Genomic DNA, 18,681 nt, shown 5'->3' with positions numbered 1-18,681 from the left:
TAGCCCCAGCTTCAACACAGATCTCTGTCCGCGATTCAAAGCCACTGGTCTCTCTTTGATCTAGTCTCACCGGTGCCCTCCCTTAGCTCCATGAATCTTAGCTGTATGGGAAATTTACTGCACGTGGAGGTGCAACCCTCCAGAGAAAACGCTCAGTTGGGGTGGGAGTGCAGGGTATAAAGTGACAAAGCATCAAAAAGGGAGAATAACATGAAAGAGAGGTGGGGAAGAAGAAAAGAGCAGGGAAAAAAGGGATTCATTCTATTCTAAGTGTTGCCTGCAGGATGTTGCGGCTCAGTCAGTGCCTGGCATCTGTTAGCAAGTCATTTCCACAGCATGGCTAAGCTGTTTGTGCCCCCAAACCCAAACCACTTTCATAGGAGAACGGTCACGGTATGAAAGCACTGTGTACGTCTGAATGTGCCATACACTACTACATGACTGTAATCACACAGAGTGAAGTGAATGTATGAAATTTACAGTATATGTGTAATAAATGACAGAATAAATAACACTGGGTGCATGTATATGCGAACAAACTGTGTGGATTGTGTAATACTTACGTGCGTTTGTCCAAGAGCGTGTACAAAATAGATATGCCTGGGGCTACGACAGTGTCGGGACAGCATGATACCAACAACAGCGCATCCAACACAAGCTAATAACACCCAAAGCACATCCGCTGGCTTTGTAAAAAACAAGCCAAGCTCACTGTCTCTCACATAGATAGACTTATGAACCGTGTCATTTCCAATAATGTGAAACTTTATTGATCCCAAAGGGAAGCTCTCTCCGTTTGCCCTTCAACAACAAGCACAGAGTCATCAGCCGAGGAGCACCCCAGCTCACACTTAAGTAGGATTACTTGTTGTACAAGGGGTTTAACTGCTGCACAACCTACAGGGAGTCAACTCTAACCACTAGCAATTTATTCATATGGGTGTGAAATATTTAAAAACTAGGACTGCACTTTTAGGTGAAATGCTTACTTGTGTTTTATTTTAAACTTACTCCTATAGTTGTGGGTTTTTTGTAGTTTTTGAGTCTTATACTGTAGCTGGACGAGACCATCATTGCAAGGGAGAATTTTCTCAGTCGAAAACAGGCCACAATGCCAAACCACAGAGAAGAGCGGAACAGTTTTAGGGGTGGGGCTACTAGCTTTTCTACCAGATTTAATGCAAAAAAGGATTTGATAGAGGCTGCTGGGAGCCTGAATAAAGGGCTAAAATGCCAAAATTTAAAAAAACACAGCTCTTAGTTAGCTCAAGGACAAATACTAAATGTAAATGTGTTGATTGAATAGGTTATAGGCTGACTGATACACTATTAGATAGAGACAGCCTACCCAAAACACATATAATTGCTTAGATGAGTGCAGATATTGCAGCTTTGTTAGTGATCCAATTACATCCTGATCACACACAGAGCAACAAAGAAATTAAAAACGAGAACAGAAGATCATTAATGTGCTTGCATGTGTGTGAGTCTTTAGACATGTACGTCTTTGTATGTGTGTGTGCGCATGCATTCTATCTATAGAAGTGTCTCTTCCTGTGCACATCAATCAGGCCGATGTGTTTGGGAGGGTAATTAGTGGACTGCCGCAAGCAACCTTTTTATTATTGCTTTTTTGCTCGCGATACCTTCATCTCATTCATGCTTTTATGTAACCACACTGTGTGTGTGTGTGTGTGTGTGTGTGTGTGAACGTGCCTTTCTATATCAGTGTAAAATGTAGCGCTTCAGCGGAAACCTAGTGTGGGCCTAGTGTCAGAGATCAGGCACACTTTCAGCATAAAGGATGATGAAACACTTGAAACAATCTAGATGTCAAATATGTCGTGACTTGAGAGGAAAGTTAGCAATTAACCAAAATCATAAAACCCAAAAGTTTAAGTTCTGCATTGGGAAATATGCGTTTTGGCATCATTTATATATGAAACACAAAAAGAGACTGCTCAACTGTGATGATCTCCTCGTAAAATAATGAAAACTGAACAACAGCTGCAGCGCTTTCTTGTTTTTGTCTCATGTAATTGTGAATTTCAGCTGAGCCTCATAAAGGCTGTTAAGCAAATTTCTTACTATTTATATCCTAATAGATTTATCTTTATAGTGTCATCCACGGTGACAAAGCTTTTTAGACCTAGTCTCTCATTTTCATGAAAAGGTCCTAAAGGGTCAAACCTACTCTGTAACTCATCACGTTACAGGCTGTAAAGTGATGAGTGCGCTCTACTGATGACCTCCGAGTCTTGGCATAGTACATCTTACTTGCATAAGCAGAAACACAAAGGTCAGAAACCTGAAGTGTAGACCACAATGTCAACACCTTATGGAATAAACATTGACTATCTGTCTGAAACATAGCAATCTTCCCCATAAAAGGGAGCCTCGAGAACCAAAGTGCCATTATAAACTATGGAAGTGCAGTTTCCTTTTCACCGTTGGTGCCAACACAGAGTAAATGTTTCCACAATTTACAGCTGAGTCTCCTTAATAATCCTTTCTGGATGAGGAAAACCTGTCTCATCATGTGTTTTGTAGGTTCTTAGTCATGCAATTTAGGGTAGTCTTGTGAGCTTGAAAATGTTTCAGCTCTCATCCAAGAGTCTTCTTCAAGAGTCTCCCAGGTAATAAACCCTTAGTGGGAGTTCTTCATTTTGGACGTCCTTCAGGTGATTCTGGGTCTTTAACCCACTATTGGTCATACCAGTCATCACATGAACCACAGTGCATCATCCAGTTGCCTTCTTTTTTAGTTTTCAAGACTGGTCTCATCATAATTGGCATCAGCTTCAGTCAAGATTAGGGTTGCCAAAAACTGATACTCAGGTATTAATCAATACTAAAACTAATACTGAATTAAAATACACATTTGCAAAAATATTGATGCAAACAGTGCCATCAGAGCTCCTCCCCTCACTAACAGCTGAAGTAGTTAACATTTATGACGCTGGACAACACTTTAGGAGGAATACAAAGAGGTCAGTGAAGCTCCTGCTTCAACAACATTGAAGTATCGAACAGTTATCAGTGTTAACTCAGCCAGCAAATGCATTAACAGTAGCTGTTTAACTGTTAGCAATTACCGATAGCCACATTAGCCATCTGTTTTTATTAATGTAGTGATTAGCTGTCTGTTAGAAAAAAGATGAATAATTATTGCCGGCTGAACGGGTCATGGATCGAATGTTGAGCCATGGCAGAGCGGATTATGGACACATGGTGAACTGCCTGTAAAGAGCAGCAGGGAACTAGAGTTAAACGGAGCAGAGAGTCCAGAGTGTGGAGAACTAATCTGAGCAAATAAAGAGTGAAATTCGGAGTAGAGCAGCCAAATCAGTTTGAAATGTTTGTATTGTGACAATACAAGAGCACCTAAACAGCTGTGCCTAGTCAAGGCACAGCTCTTTAGCATACTCCATAGACCAGCATCATTCATTTTTCCATGATTTCTTTGACCTGTTAATTTTTTTCAGCTTTTTCCTTGGCATCCGTTCATCTGTCCATTCATTTTCTTCCACTTATCCAATTCAGAGTCACGGGGGAGGGGCTGGAACCTGTTACAGCTGTCATGCAGGACAGGTTGCCAGTATGTTGGCATCCTTGGTGTACATTAGAAAAAGATGCAGAAGTCAAAGCTGACTTTCAATAAAAAGGGTCACACTTCTTTGCTGAATCATGAATTTCAGTGATATTGGCACAAAGATACGGAATTTGCATGCTGTCACTGCAGATACCACACAAAGTGGGAAAAAAATTAATGTCAGTGCAGTGGAAATGAAAAAACATTATTTCCTGTGAGGTTTCTGGTGTTAAAGACAGAAAGGGAAAACCACTCTTGACAAAAGAAAGGAGTGTATGGGGCCAAAGGGTGGATGTTTGTCTGAGCATGTCAAGAGGAAAGAAAGAGCAGGGAGGTGAGTCAAAAAGAAACAAAAAAGAGGTGTTGCCCGTAGGTAACAGGCATGGAGCTCATAGCAGAATGTTGACTGTGATTTGGCCCAGAAAAGCTGGCACTGCCCTCTGCAATTAGCCTAGACGCTAATCTAATGGGTGCTGCCAAGAGGCAAACGAAGACCGAGGTGTTCGCACAAATGCATACACAAACACAGGCAGGCGCACGCACGCAGATTAAACACAGCAAAGGCATAAGCTGACAGACTGTAATCTGTGTGGGTAATTCTGTGCCATAAACGTGCACATAGACTCGCGCGAGCTGTGTTTGAGCATCCGCTGAGGATAAACTGATTCAGCTCAAATGAAGATGAATGTCCCTGCACCGACCCTGGAAAGTCTGTAGCTTTATCGTTGTTTGTGCGCCATTATACCAGCCACTCCTCCCATCCATCTCCCTCTCCTTCACATAGTCGTCACTTCGGAGGACATTATATTTCCTTATGCTCATTTTCTGGAGACTTTTTAAACCAAGTCTACATACTAAAAAGCTTTATGTATTTATGGTACGAGGGCTTCATTTTTTCCCCCTCAGAATAGAGTTGAATCCCCGAGATGTGGGCATCTCCTCACCCCCCGCACACCCCCCAGGACCAAAACAAACACAAACACACCACACACGCATACAGAGGGACTTTATCACCTGGCATGTCTGAGCCTCGCATTTCACTTGGGTTAAAGCAGGTGTTTGAGCAGGTGTGTTTACTTTGGTTTTGTGCACATGCATCCATCTAGCACATCTGCCTTGTATTTTCCTCACGCATTAACAGCATGTGTGATGAATACTTGGAAGAACAAGTTAAACCTGTAATATATGAATATATGACCAGAGACATGCATGTTGTTGCCAACATGTAAGTGTTACATGTTGATCAATATCTGGTGAACACCCAATACTTTACCTAGCAGTATCTCGGTCTGTGATACTGTAGTGTCTGTGGCAGAATATCAGGGACTCTTAATACCATGACTTTGATTTAATTATTTATCTTTTTTTTAATTCTTTGAAATTAACATGTAAGTGCTGATAGCTTAACAAGAGCTGATGTCTCACTCTGCTGGAGCTGCTGAAAAATACAGAAACATTTGAAACGGCTGCACAATCAGAGCAAACTGGATGGCTGTTATTGCATAGTGGTTTTGCCGCTTCGTTCACACCACAGAGTGACTTTTTCTGGCCGAGTGTTATGTCAAATCCTGTTTTCCAAGCAGTTTTTAAAGACACATCAATGACAGCAAAGCTTTTCAGTGGCCTCCCATCAAGTTTAGTCAGTGGCAGGTAAAAGTGCAAAGCTGCTACCTGAAGGTTTTCTACACCGACCTTTGCTTGTTTCATAACACAAGAATCACTCAGAGCTGTGCCACATCCACTGTTACAGTTTTGTGTGTAAAGCAATAAAACATCTATTTGTAAAATGCCTCCATAGCTTTATTTCACAGTTTTATTTGTTTCTATACCATTTTGACTCTGACTCTGTTCCACACAGGGTCATGCCACAAATTTAAACTGGTTCTAATTTCATAACTTTAACATAAATTAATGCATAAAACTATATGACCTCCATGCAAAATAATAGCCATTTACTTGTCATCCTGCTGTTAAATATACACATAGTAGAATATGTGAACATATCTAGATTAACTGAAAATCATATGGGTCACATTTAATTAATCTTCCCTCTAATTTCTTTTAAGATGCTTAGAAAACAAATATTATTTCTAAGTAAATAGTAGTAGAGACTAGACCCGAGTAATAGAGACAGATTGCAATAATTAAAGCTGGGTAACAGCAAGCCAGTCAGCCAAAAAGCCATTCAAAATAAATGACAAAATAGGCTGTTAATCTTTGTCTACAAAACTTATTAATGTCTACAAAACCCATTATAAAAAATATTATATATGCTTCAAATCTAATCTTGTGGTTTTAAAGATTTAAAGTTGTACGTGCTAAAAGTCATTGCCACTTGCGCTATAACATTTTATCTATTGCTTCTGCAGAAATTGTCTGCAGAAATTGCTGATGGGGGTGGTTTTGCTGGTTTTAATGTTTTGTCGCTCAAGATCTTTTATGATAATGTTTTTACCTTTTAAAGTTATTCACAGAAAGTAAAAAAGACTCGAGATTTTTAACATTGTTCTCATTTTTTGTTTTACATCTTCCCAAAGCCTTGTCAGATGAACTAAACAACACTTTCATTAACATCACTTCTCATATTCATATTCTACTTTATTCATGTACTACTTTAAGTGATGTTTGGCTAAATGCCCTCTTTTATCCTATAGCCCACTATTTCAGTTCTTTTAATCACTGTTTGGTACATTTAGTGATCTATTTAAATTGCTATCAAAACTTTTAGCTAGTCATTTCCATCTGTCAAACATAACCTTACCTTTTTTCCCAGCAGACACTGTTTAGCTAACAATTACATTAGCTATTTATAAGTTTGGGGAAACCACTTGGGGAAGTCACTTGGATGAGTGACGAAATTTTTTTCCTACTAAAAATACTACATTAAGATGAACAGAATAAACTTTTTGGGACTTATATTAGCTTACGTTAGCTAAATGCTATCAGATGACATTTTGCCATATGTCATCTGATAGCATTTATCTAACTATTAGCCATTCTTTTAACATGTATTTTTATCACTTTGACAATCACATATCTACTTTAGTTATATAGAGATTTCTGTCTATTTGTACTATTTAGCCATTACTCCCCCCCCCCCCCCCCCCCCCCCAACATTAGTTTAGCATCTTTATCCATACACCTTCTGGCTGCTGCAGCAGGTATGCAGAGTTCCTCTTTTTATGAATCATTGGTATATTGTATATTGTCTAGTCCAGTATTAAAATGGTTGATTTTATGCCTTTATTTTTTTTAAAGAATATTTTAAACTGTTTGTCCTTATTTTCTGACAGGATAATAGACAGGGAGCCTTTCAACATATGGGTTACCTGCTCAGACCAGTGATCAATATTAGATCACTGGTCTGAGAAGTATTAGAAGCCTACTGTATGAAAGAATGCTTGCATAATAATTTTTGCTTACCCTGTCATGACTATGAAGAAGTCCAGTCTGTTCCAGGTGTCGCCCAGGTAACAGCGACGGCCAAAGATCCCCAGAGCCACCATCTTTACCACCATCTCCAAGGCGAAGAAGATGTAGATGAATGCATCAAAGGCCTATGAGCAATGGGAGGGAGACAAACACAAAGGAAAATGAGCTGAAGATAGAAAAAAATTAATGCTTTTATATATTTTACATGAAACACATGGGCCAGACATCTGTTTTATCTGGTGTGTTGAAGAGATTAGTGGGCTCAAGCTGTTGATAAAGCTCCCTCTTGATTTTTTTCAACTCTGATTTTCAGTTTTGGAAGAACAGTCATTCTCTAATAGAAAAATTGTCTGAACTTTAAAATTTGGTTGCTTGTAATTGCTAACGGTGCAATTTGGTAAAAAAAAAAAAATCACTGATAGTACTATGAAAACTGAAAGATTAAAACGAAATGGTACACGTGCCCTGAAACAAGCTTCAAGCAATTCCTTAGTTCAGCCCTGTATCTATTCAAACACTTAAACCAGTGCATGACCTTTTATTCTCAACAGCAATTTTAACACTCTAAATACGGCACAACACAGTTGATTTCAAATGATCACTCACAAGCAAAATAATGTTCAAGAATGATGTGTTCTGATCTATTGTGTGTGTGTGTGTGTGTGTGTGTGTGTGTGTGTGTGTGTGTGTGTGTGTGTGTGTGTGTGTGTGTGTGTTTGTAGTTTGCTGGACTGTAAAAAGGCTTAAGAGCTAAATGTGTGTATGCACTGCAAACATAGTCTGTACTACCATAATAGAGCATCACACAAAACACACACTGCTTTGTTTGAACCTGCCTACTCTATAATACTTAAATCACAAAAGAAGTAGGAAGTGATCAGGAATAAGAAAGAGGAAGATCCAGGTCAAACCTCAGAGAAAACAAAGATGAAGAGCAAAAACATGGTGAGAGATAACCAGAACGATAGAGACAGATAAGAGCACATGTCCTGATTACATTATTTTACACAGATCGCTAGCTAAACCACCTATTGTATTTTGGTAGCAAAAAATCTTTCCCACTGCCTTGCCGAAGGCTCTGTGACTGTGGTTCCTGCCGAGTCACATGTTCCTACACTATATAACTCAAGCTGCTACATCTTCACATGGAGATTACAGGACCAAGACCAAGAAATTCAAATGAAGTCATGCCTGCTAATTAAAAAACATTGAATATAATTTGACTAAGTTCAAAATCTCAGGAAAGACACAAAAATTCTGTAGTCAACTTTGTAGTCACTGAATATGAGAGCAATGAGCAGACAAATAGAATAATAAATGGTGTAAAGATACATTACAGATACAGTACCTGATGACTTTCAACAACCAAGACATTTTATATAGAAATAACAGGACAGTTTACCAAAATAAACTCTAAGGTTATTACCTTCCCTAAGTAACATAAGACATAAAATGGATTCAGTGGTAGAAACAACATTCTTTTCCACTCAATGATGAACAATTGCAAGATGGTGTTTGCAGCTATAGACCAAATAGAATGAGACAAATGGTGTGTGAAATTTTGAGGATTTATTCATGCTGCACCACTGGCAGAAGCCTGGGATGTTGTTTTTGTCTCCATCTAGAAATAGCAAGAGTCAAGAGATTGGATTCAGAAACAGTAATCTATTCTCTGGTTGGGCACTGTCTGTATTGTTTGTTATTTTCAAAGATCAAAATCTTTAAAAGCAGGGACAGAGGTGAGCTGGTACAAATTTATGCACTGCAAATGTATAGATCTCTGCTTTTGGGTATGCATGGATGGTTTTGTGTGTAAATATACAGGCACGACTTTGCCTTGTAATGCATCGGAAACCAACATGTGTGTTCCATCGCTGCTCATTCAAACGCATACAGAAAAATACACACACCAGCTCATATACAGCTAGTATACAGAGCTGGCAGCTTTCAATGGGAAAGATGAGAAAATCAGGCTCACATGCTGTTTAAATGATGTTTTGATAAATAATGCAGCCTGCACGCTTCATATGTAATCCGACATTGGCTGCACCAGTTGAATCCCTGTCGTGCTCTGCTTTGAGTGAAAGGGGAATGAATTCATCATCGTTATTTGTCACTACCGCCAGCTTCCTCTTCAGTCAACCTATCAGGTTTCATCATCAACATGATTTGTATAGAGGTTGAGGCTGTCTTGTGATGGGCCCTTTCATGATTTGAAATAGGAGCTGGTGTGGAAGCCACTTTATATGCTGTCATTGTACCACTTATTTGGCAAGAGGAAAGGACATGGTAAGTAGGTCGTAAGGATTGTGATGTTGGACCATTTAAAAATAAAATTATGTTGTGTGTGTGTCTTACTCTACTTGTGACTGACAAAATTAATCAGTGTATAAAACCAAAGGCACCACAGGGACAAATACTCACTTAACAAAATAGGGCAGGAAAGGGAATACCAGACACAGTGATTTATAAAGCGTACGTGTGTTTTCTGAACATCTGAAGCGCTACTAAAAACTATAACAGGTGCAGAGTTGAAGATATAATGAATCGAAATCCATGAACCATCCAAATCAATAGATGAAAAGAAAATAACTTTTTTCATGAGAAATAATTGCAAATGCAGACTGGAGTTTTTGGATTTGATTTGTAACACTGACTGCAGCTCCTGAGTGGGAGTCCTTTGACTTGTGGTACTTAAGAGGAAATATCTATTAAACAGTTATAAAGAGTTTTTATTGGTGCTGTCAGCGTTAATCTTTTTTAAATTACGTTAACACCATAACCGCATTAATGCGGCAAAACGCAGCTCCCCCATGCGAAGGCTGCACAGTGTCAACGCATTAGCACGGTTAGCTCGTTAACGCGTTAGCGCCGTTCAGCACATCGCACGGGGTGATCCTCGTTAACTCGCTAATGGAGGTTTGCCGCGTTAATACGGTTATGGCGTTAACGTCATTTTAACGAGATTTACGCTGACAGCACTAGTTTTTACATTTTTTTTACCTGCCTAACCCGGTCGTGTTTATTCATATTATTTACAGGGGCATATGTTTTTTTCAAGATTATCACCCTACATCCAATCGCCAAGTTTGAGTTTAGAATATGAAACAAACTCTTAACTGAAGCAATATCTGCCAGACAACTATTTTCAAACTCAGTCTGGCTTTAGATTTGTACATAGAAGCAAAACTACATCTATTTTGGCAACAAATTATGCTCTTAATGGTTCAGACAGGATGCAAGATTGTGCTGCCTTGTTCATTTGAATCTGTTGGCCAGTTTCTTTATGGTCAATCAGTGATACTAGTTTAGGCAACAGGGTGGATTAGGAGCTACATTTTAGTTTATACAGCTGGATGTAAGTCTAGTTTGTAAAGGAGTCCTCTAAGGCTCAGTTTTAGACCCTGTTTCATTAGCTCATTGTGGACTTCAGGAGAGAGAAAAGAGACACCCATGCCTCCATCTACATAAATGGCACAGCTGTTGAACGAGTCTCCAGCTTCAAGTTCTTGGGGACCCACCTCTCTGAGAATCTGTCCTGGTCAACTAAGACCTCCAGCCTGGTGAAGAAGGCACATCTGCGCCTCTTTTTCTTTAGGACACTCAAGAAGAACCACATGTCTACTGACATACTGGGTAAGTTCTACTACTATGTGATAGAGAGCATCCTGACCTACTGTGTCATAATTGCTCTGTTGCTGACCACAAAGCACTGCAGTGGGTGGTGAAAACTGCCCATTGCATCACAGGGACTCCACTTCCTGCCATTGAGGGTGTCCACAAGAAAAGATGTCTACGCTGAGCACACGTCTTTATCAGGGACCCCTCTCATCCTGCCAATAAACTGTTCCAGCTCCTCCCCTCCAGAAGACGCTACAGGACCCTACTGACTAAAACCATCAGGTTTAGGAACAGCTTCTTCTCCACAGCTGTCACCCTACTGAACTCAGTCCCCCGTTGAACCCTTCCATCCACACTCACTTAATCCTTCTACACTCCTCCTATCCCTCCCAATGACCATGATCATGACTGTCATTCATTCTCAACATTTACCATATGCTGACATTGGTTACTGCCATAGTTTTAGGACACTGACATAGCATAGTCTCTGTTATAGTGCGTACACTGTTCACTATTATAGATGTTCAGAGCGCTACACTTCCACTACTGCAGATATATTCATAAGACTCTGTAGATCTGTTTACCACACACCGGTACATCTGCATATATGTAGCACATCTGTGTATATTTGTTCATAGTACATCTGTATATCTGCCTGTCTGTATAGCATTATAGAACATATGTATGCTATACAGATCATCTCTATATCTGTACATATGTATACAATAGTGCATCTGTATATTTGCTCTCTACTTAACTCATCTGTATATAATCTGCTCTTTTTGCACTTACTCCTCTTATACTTCTGATTAGATGCAAACTCTATTTCCTTACCCTGTATTTATACATGTGTGTAATGGTAAATGGACTGGTTCTTATATAGCGCTTTTCTACTCTTCTGAGCACTCAAAGCTTTACACAACTTGTGCATTCACCCACTCACGCTAGCACATTTTCTTAGTGCTTTCTAAATAACATTTACACTTTTTTATCTTTACTCTATCACAGTGCTTCACATTTCATATCAAATTAGTTGTCCAGTACACTTCACTTTACTTTGCACTTTATAATCTGGATTCTTGGCTTTATCAAGCCTTAGGAGGCAAATGCACTGGTATATTTTTATGTACAAACCAATAGTGGGTAAATGTTCTTGTTATCTGTGTAAACAGCCAACACCTTCAAACAGCTTGTATGATTTGCACTTGTTTAGATGGCGCCTTTGTGGGGATCCCTGGATTTTGTTTCAGAGGTTGGTATTTTGCACGTTGGTCATGGAATAACCTTCAGTGCACATTAAAGCTGAATGCTTTAGTCTCTCCAGGAGAGTTCAAAGCTTTTATGAAGGCTCCTGTAACCAAAGAGTGCAATTACTATTCAGAATATGTTATATCTGGTTTTATAATTTATAACTTTTCAATGGCATGCCTTCTTGGGCAGGTCTCCCTCAAAAAAAAAAAAATGTTGGAGGGCAGAAAGGCGATGGAAGAAGACAAATCTTCAGGTACATTATCAAGAAATGAAATGAAAGAATTGAATGATTTAATGGTTGATTTCAATGAATGGGTTAAGACTGCAAAGTGCACTTATTTCTCTACTTCAGTACTAATAAGCATAAGCCTGAGAGACTGCCTTTTTAAATCCTGTAAATTTAAATTGGATTATGATAGGAAATGACAAATTTCTCCAGTTTCTGAGTTTTTTACAGGAAGAAAATTGGCATCAAATCCAAAACAGTAGCTTCTGATTCTTTTATTGATGTCCAGTAACTTAGTCATAATTTTATCTTCTTCTATGCCAGTCTCTTTGGATGAGCTTTTAAGTACTGTGTCACAACTGAAACACTCATCAAGCAGAAATGATACCTCCAAAATGTCTGTGTGAAGTTTTGGATATCACTGCCCCTTGGTTGCTTTCAGTAATTAACAGTTCTCTGTCCTCTGGCTGTATCCCAATATATTTAAATAGGCCTGTGTGCAACCACTCATCAAACAAATCTGGCCTCACTCTTTCTGATGACAAGTACAGCTCAGTGTCAGAGTTACCTTTTATACGAAAACTTTTAGAGAAGACTGTCTGGCTAAAACTTCTTGAAGGATTACATCAGAACATTTTGAAGTCCTGACATTGTGCTTATTAAGGTGACAAACTTATGTCTTATGACTGCTGATGCTGATGGATATTCTGTTCTTGTGCTACTTGATTTAGGTGCAACATTTGATGCTGTAGACCAGGGGTGTCAAATTCCAATCCTCCATGACCGATGTCCTGAAACTTTTAAATGTATCCCTGCTGCAACACACCTGAATAATGGCAAAACTCTATAGAACTTGATTGCATGCTGAGGTGGCAACCCCTAACTCTACTCAAGTACATTTAAATAAATGTAAGTAAATGTAAGTGTTTAGAAAAACTTCTAAAAGTACTTTTATCGCACCATGTTCATTCACCAATGAGGTGCTGTAACATGTATCAAATGGCTGAATTGAAACCTCAGCATGCAGGCAAGTTCTATAGTCTTGTTAATGACCTACTTATAGGTCTATACTGGGACCTTTCCTACTTTAATTAAATATGGTACCTTTGGGCCTTATCAACATTTCATGTATAAATAATATTTCTTTTCACTGCTATGCTAATAATACACAACTTTATCTCCCTGTAAAATCCTCATTTTCAAACATGTGTGTAATACATGTGTGCAATTGAAAAAAACAAACAAACTCAGAAACTGAGATTTCAGTTATTGCTTTGGACATGCTGCATCCAAGCATCAAATACTTCCTTTGTCCTTGGCCTGTCAATATGAAATCAGCTACCAGAATCCTGGGCTTGCTATTTGACTCTAATCTCACCTATCGGCAGAGATGGGCAGTAACGCGTAATCCGATTACTTTTTTCACGTAACGAGTAAAGTAAGGGATTACTACTGCAAAAACGGTAATTAGATTAGTGTTACTTTCCCGTAAGCACGTTGTTACTGGGTTACTAAAACCATGATTTATTTAAATATATTTTTTTGCGAGAGTGTCTCATGACAATGACGCAAGCGAGTGCGATGTTCATGGCAACATCTGTGTGCAGATCAAAAATGGATAATATAACGAGTGCGGGAGAGAGTATGAGCGTGCGGCGTTTAAAGCGTGGAAGTACTGACCTTATTTTGAGTTTGATTCCGTAAAAAGTGACAAAAACATTAGCGTCCGCTGCTCACTGCGTGGGAAGAAAACGTCTTTTTACAGCGATAAAGCCCCTAAACGTCCGAGCAAGCACCAAATACGCTGGCTGGAATGTGAAATTCACAGAGAAACTGCCGTATCCTTCCACTGACCGCTGCGGCACACCTGCCCCACTCCTGCTATACAGGTGAAAATAGAGCAACAGGACCGCTGAGTCTTTGATTTTATTTATTTTCTGCTGTGTTTTACGTGCATCTATTTGAAAGAGTGAGTGTAAACACAAAAAACTATTTTATTTTATGTGCTGGAATGTGCAGAAAATAGGTTTAAATGTTAAACAAATTTCTTCCAGTCAGAGAATATTGCATATCATTTAATGTTTGCTTGATGCATAAAGTTAAAAGATTAAAACTAATAAAACAAGTTTTAAAAAGAGACTTTTTATAATATTATAAAATAATATTCAATATTTAATATTTACTGCTATATACACAGTATCGCGATGGTGTTGTGTTTATGATATTGCTGTTTTTGTTTGCTTGTTTTCTCTCTTTTTTTCTCTCAACAGGTGATCCAGGTGATATATATAAAAATATGTAATTTTTTTGCCCCCCCCCCCCCCCTTTTCTTTTCCCTTCATCGCTATTCCTCTTCCCCGCTGTCTTTGTTTCCCTCCCTCCCCCCGGTCATGTCTGTCCTGTCTGTAACAACTGAAAATAAAATAAATACATAAATAATAACAGCAAAGGTCAATCAAATGGACCAATACGGCAAGGCAGGGATGGTCCACTTGGTAAAGTAATTCCGTTGGGCTTCTGTCTTTGCCTTCAGACAATAATTCTGATGGCAAAAGAACCAAACGGGACAGGCGCCCCCCCCCAAAAAGAGACTTTTTCATTTGATTACATTTTATATGAGGGATTATGCAGAAAACGTAGAATTGGGCTGAAGGATCTATTGCTTTATTACCTATTTAGGGGATAAATCATGTTTTAAAAAGTAACTAAGTAACTAATTACTTTTGAAAATAAGTAATCAGTAAAGTAACGGGATTACTTTTTTGGGAAGTAATCAGTAATTAGTTACTGATTACTTTTTTCAAGTAACTTGACCAACACTGCCTATCAGACACATAAACAAGGTCACCCAGTCCTCACACTACCAAGAAAAAGAAGCACACAGGGAGAGAGGACAGAACACATACTACGGGAGAGAGAAAACATATAATCAAAACATCTCATTTTTAAGTTTTACTCATTTGGTGCACAGTTGTTTGGTCAACTGTCTACCATCTCCTAGCTCACTTTGGAAAGATGAAGTTAAAACAAAACATAAATAAAACATTGTTGTATTCACCTTTAACCAGACAAATCATCTCGTTGTATTGCGCTTCAGTATGCCACCATACCGAACTTGGAGACACACATCATTCTAATTCTAATTCATTTTAGAATGACTAATTACAGGGGCATGGTGTTTGAGATCTGATATCTTTTCATACCTCACAATTATTATTGGATATTGACTCCAGACCACGTTATACCAAGCCCTTCAACCTCTGAGGTCAAGGACATTTTCTTATTATATATCACAATTTAACCCCTACAGATGTCCAAATCGGTTTTTTACTGTTTGTGTCCCTCTTTTATTTTTCCTCCAGGAAGTGAGGCAGGCTCGCTGTATTCTCAGAGACTCAGAGAAGTATGTGAGGGCCACTCTTAACTATCTAAGCCCTGTCAGCAAAATCCCTCCTGTTACCATTAGCAACCACCAGAATAGGACCCCTCACACTACCTGGGGAGAAAATATGCTTGTTAGAGAGACAAAAGATGCAGAGAGAGAGAAGGAGTTTGTAGGAAGGGGGAATGGGAACATAGGGAGGGGTAAAGATGACATCAGGGTGGAGGATGAGAACAGGAAAAGAGGAGAGCGAAGCAGAAAGATGTGTTGCACAGCCTCAAAACAATACTAAATAAATATTTATTTTAAATCTCTGCACAATGAAGGGAAAATCCGATGAGATAAATAAACCTATTACAGTTTGGTCTGGAGGGCTTTATTTGATGTTATAATCCACCCTAATGTGCTGTAGGCAAGTGAGATATGGCGAAACAACGAGCCAAAACACAAGGACACACAAACAAGTGACAGAAAGCTCATGTGCAGGTTACTGTAGAAAGATTTTCAGTGTCAATGGCCATTAAAAAATCGACAAGCGAAAGCACACGAGGCAGAATCAGGTTGTCCTTGTCGCACCTGAAATTGAGCCTGCCAAATTTACTTCAGTGCAAAGCAATTACAATCCCAGAGGAACACAGTGAGTCTTCAGCCAGCTGGCAAATCACCCATCACTCATCAGTAACACATCACACAGCGCAACATGGCTTACAAAAACAATGGGAACCTATTTGAAAAGCACACAGTACTGAATCTGCGATCTGACGTCAACCTGCGAGTAACTTATTTGTTAATGATGATCTAGCACAGCTCCCAGAGTGAGCAAAAAATCTGATTTTGCCTAATAACAAGCACTGCACTGTATTTTTATCAGTTATGGGGCCTACTCGTGACCTTCTGTAGTCAGCTTATAAATAAGTCAATATAGAACAATGTTTCTCACTTAAACCATACTCCCAATGACAAAGTTGTCAGAAGGATCCTCACTTCTCACCTTTGGTGTCAAAGTGGCAACTTTCCAGATAAAAACTAATCCTCCCTATTCGAGGGAGAGGCCATGCTGTGACACAGTAATCAGTTTAACAGCCTGGCCACAGAACCACATGATGGCTCTTTAGATAATATTGGTGTGGATGCAAAAAGAAGGATGGCACAAAGGAAAGAAAACACTTTAGCATTCTTTCTAACAGAGACTGAATTTTATTTTCCAAGAACAAAAGAAATCAGAAATCAAACAAATATTAATGTTGTTCTTTTTCTCTCTCGCTCTCTCTCTCTTTTTTTTTCTTTTACGTCAGCACAAACAGCCAATCACTTCTTACCCTTTCCATGTTTGGATCATCTACCTCCATCTCACTCCTCTGTCACACTGTCCATTAATCTTTTCTTTGGTCTTTCCCTTTTCCTCCTGCCTGTCAGCTCCATATCCAACATCCTTTTTCTGATATATCAGCTATCCCACCTCTGCACATCCAACCCATCTCAGCCTTGCCTCTCTAAAATTGGCTCCAAACTGCTCGACCTGAGCTTCAACGCTCATAAGTATAAAAACTAAGCTTATTTCTCTGTGAACAGGAAATTGTTACTTTGTTACAGAGGTGTTACATACTTTTCAAACTATATCTTCATATGGAGACAATGGGTTTGATCTACAGTACAACACAATAACATCAACACTGCTTAACAAAATATAAAACACTGCTGGGCTATGTTATAAGGAGAAGAGCCAAAGTCTACTGTTCCTATAAGAGAGTGTAGAGTCTAAACAGGATCAGCTCAGTGTCCAAACAGCAAAGCAACACTAACACAGCCTTACATTGACAAACGTGTCTATTCATGGGTTAGATGATTTATCCCATAATAAGCCATCACTAAAAAAGCAATTTTAGAGGTTTTTCCTTTGGTACCAGTGAAATATCTATTTCTGTCTTAGTCCATTTTTCTTAAAGGTGCCTATAAATAAAATGTATTATTATTATTATTATTCTCTAGGACAGCTTCAACAAGCATTTCACTTTCACATTCTACTGCATCAAAACTCGGTTTCTTTTGCCACCTGTTATTTCTTTTAGTGTGCACTGTTTATTAGAGTGTAGTAATATTATTGTGGATCAATTCTTTTGCTGTTTTTGTGTATTTTCTGCTTAATAATTCTGATCAACACCATATTTTTCCAAACTAAGCTAATTTCCCTACTTGAGCATGTACAATTCAAACAGCTGGCACTTTTCTTCCCATATGTATTCTTCAATTCTTGAACTGACAAATTCACATGTGGCTCCACAGCACTATTTTTAAACAAACTGAATCCCATTTCCCTGCTCAGAGAGTAGGAGAAAATATAAACATTACAGAAGGGAAAAAAACCAACAAAAAAAAAACTGTAGTGTGCATGAATCACAGCTTGATGAATAGCAATAGGAAGCGATACATGAGCTGCTTTGAATTTGTGGCAAATAATTGAAAATTTAGTTCCATCTCATCCTCAGTGCACACACATGTGCACACATAAACACAGCAGGCCAGCTTACCTGTAGTATCTGGCAGCGGTCCGAGGTGCAATCGATGTTCTCACAGGGCTGGTACATGCCCAGTGTCACACAGTTGAGCAGGATCACCATGATGCTAATCCTCTCGAACCACGTATTAACAAGACTGGGGTTAAGGAGCATTGCAGCTGAGGAGAAATACACACCTATACACATTTAGGCCTTAATGGATGTTTCAAACAGGGCTTCCGATATTAAGGACATTTTAAAAAAAGGAAAAGAAGAAACAAATATACGACACGCATCAGTTTCTCAAAAGTATTGTGTTTAAAGAACCCTTAAACACCACAAAGAAATAGTAACTTCATTGCAGTTGTTCCTTATTGCTGAATCATTTGCATTATTCAGTATGATTATTGGAAAGGTATTGTCAGTCTCAGCCTGTCATCTTGAAATTACACTGTAACACAGTCCTGCACTATTTTCACTTTTCTGTGAACACATAACGTAATACAGTATGCATGTTTACCATTATTCAGCAAGGTATGCATAAAAACTAGGAAATAAATAATCACATAAACATTTTTTTTCACAGGTTACTGACTCACTAACAGCAGCTGACTCATTCACTGCATATATGCAACACATCAGAAGTGAAGGCATCGTTCCGCTGGGGTAATTTATCAATGAA

The 18,681-nt window shown here is 38.8% G+C and overlaps 1 protein-coding gene across 4 annotated transcripts in view; it reads right to left on the bottom strand.

Annotated features, from left to right (window-relative positions):
• LOC101477663 (voltage-dependent T-type calcium channel subunit alpha-1I) overlaps positions 1 to 18,139 on the bottom strand; it is a 111,579-nt gene extending 93,440 nt beyond the window's left edge. For all 4 annotated transcript variants that reach the window (XM_076883100.1, XM_076883102.1, XM_076883101.1 and 1 more), the window contains exons 1-2: positions 18,033 to 18,139; positions 7,016 to 7,149 (exon numbers count right to left, since the gene is read on the bottom strand). In XM_076883100.1, coding sequence (XP_076739215.1) covers positions 7,016 to 7,149; positions 18,033 to 18,122 — 224 coding nt within the window. In that variant the 5' untranslated portion in view covers positions 18,123 to 18,139. The remainder of the gene's footprint in view (positions 1 to 7,015; positions 7,150 to 18,032) is intronic.
• Between the last annotated feature and the right edge of the window lie 542 nt (positions 18,140 to 18,681).

The sequence above is a fragment of the Maylandia zebra genome, linkage group LG4, assembly GCF_041146795.1.
Source record: "Maylandia zebra isolate NMK-2024a linkage group LG4, Mzebra_GT3a, whole genome shotgun sequence".
NCBI classification, from domain to species: Eukaryota; Metazoa; Chordata; class Actinopteri; order Cichliformes; family Cichlidae; genus Maylandia; species Maylandia zebra.
The sequence above is the reverse complement of the archived record's forward strand: the minus strand, read 5'-3'. Positions and strand labels throughout refer to the sequence as shown.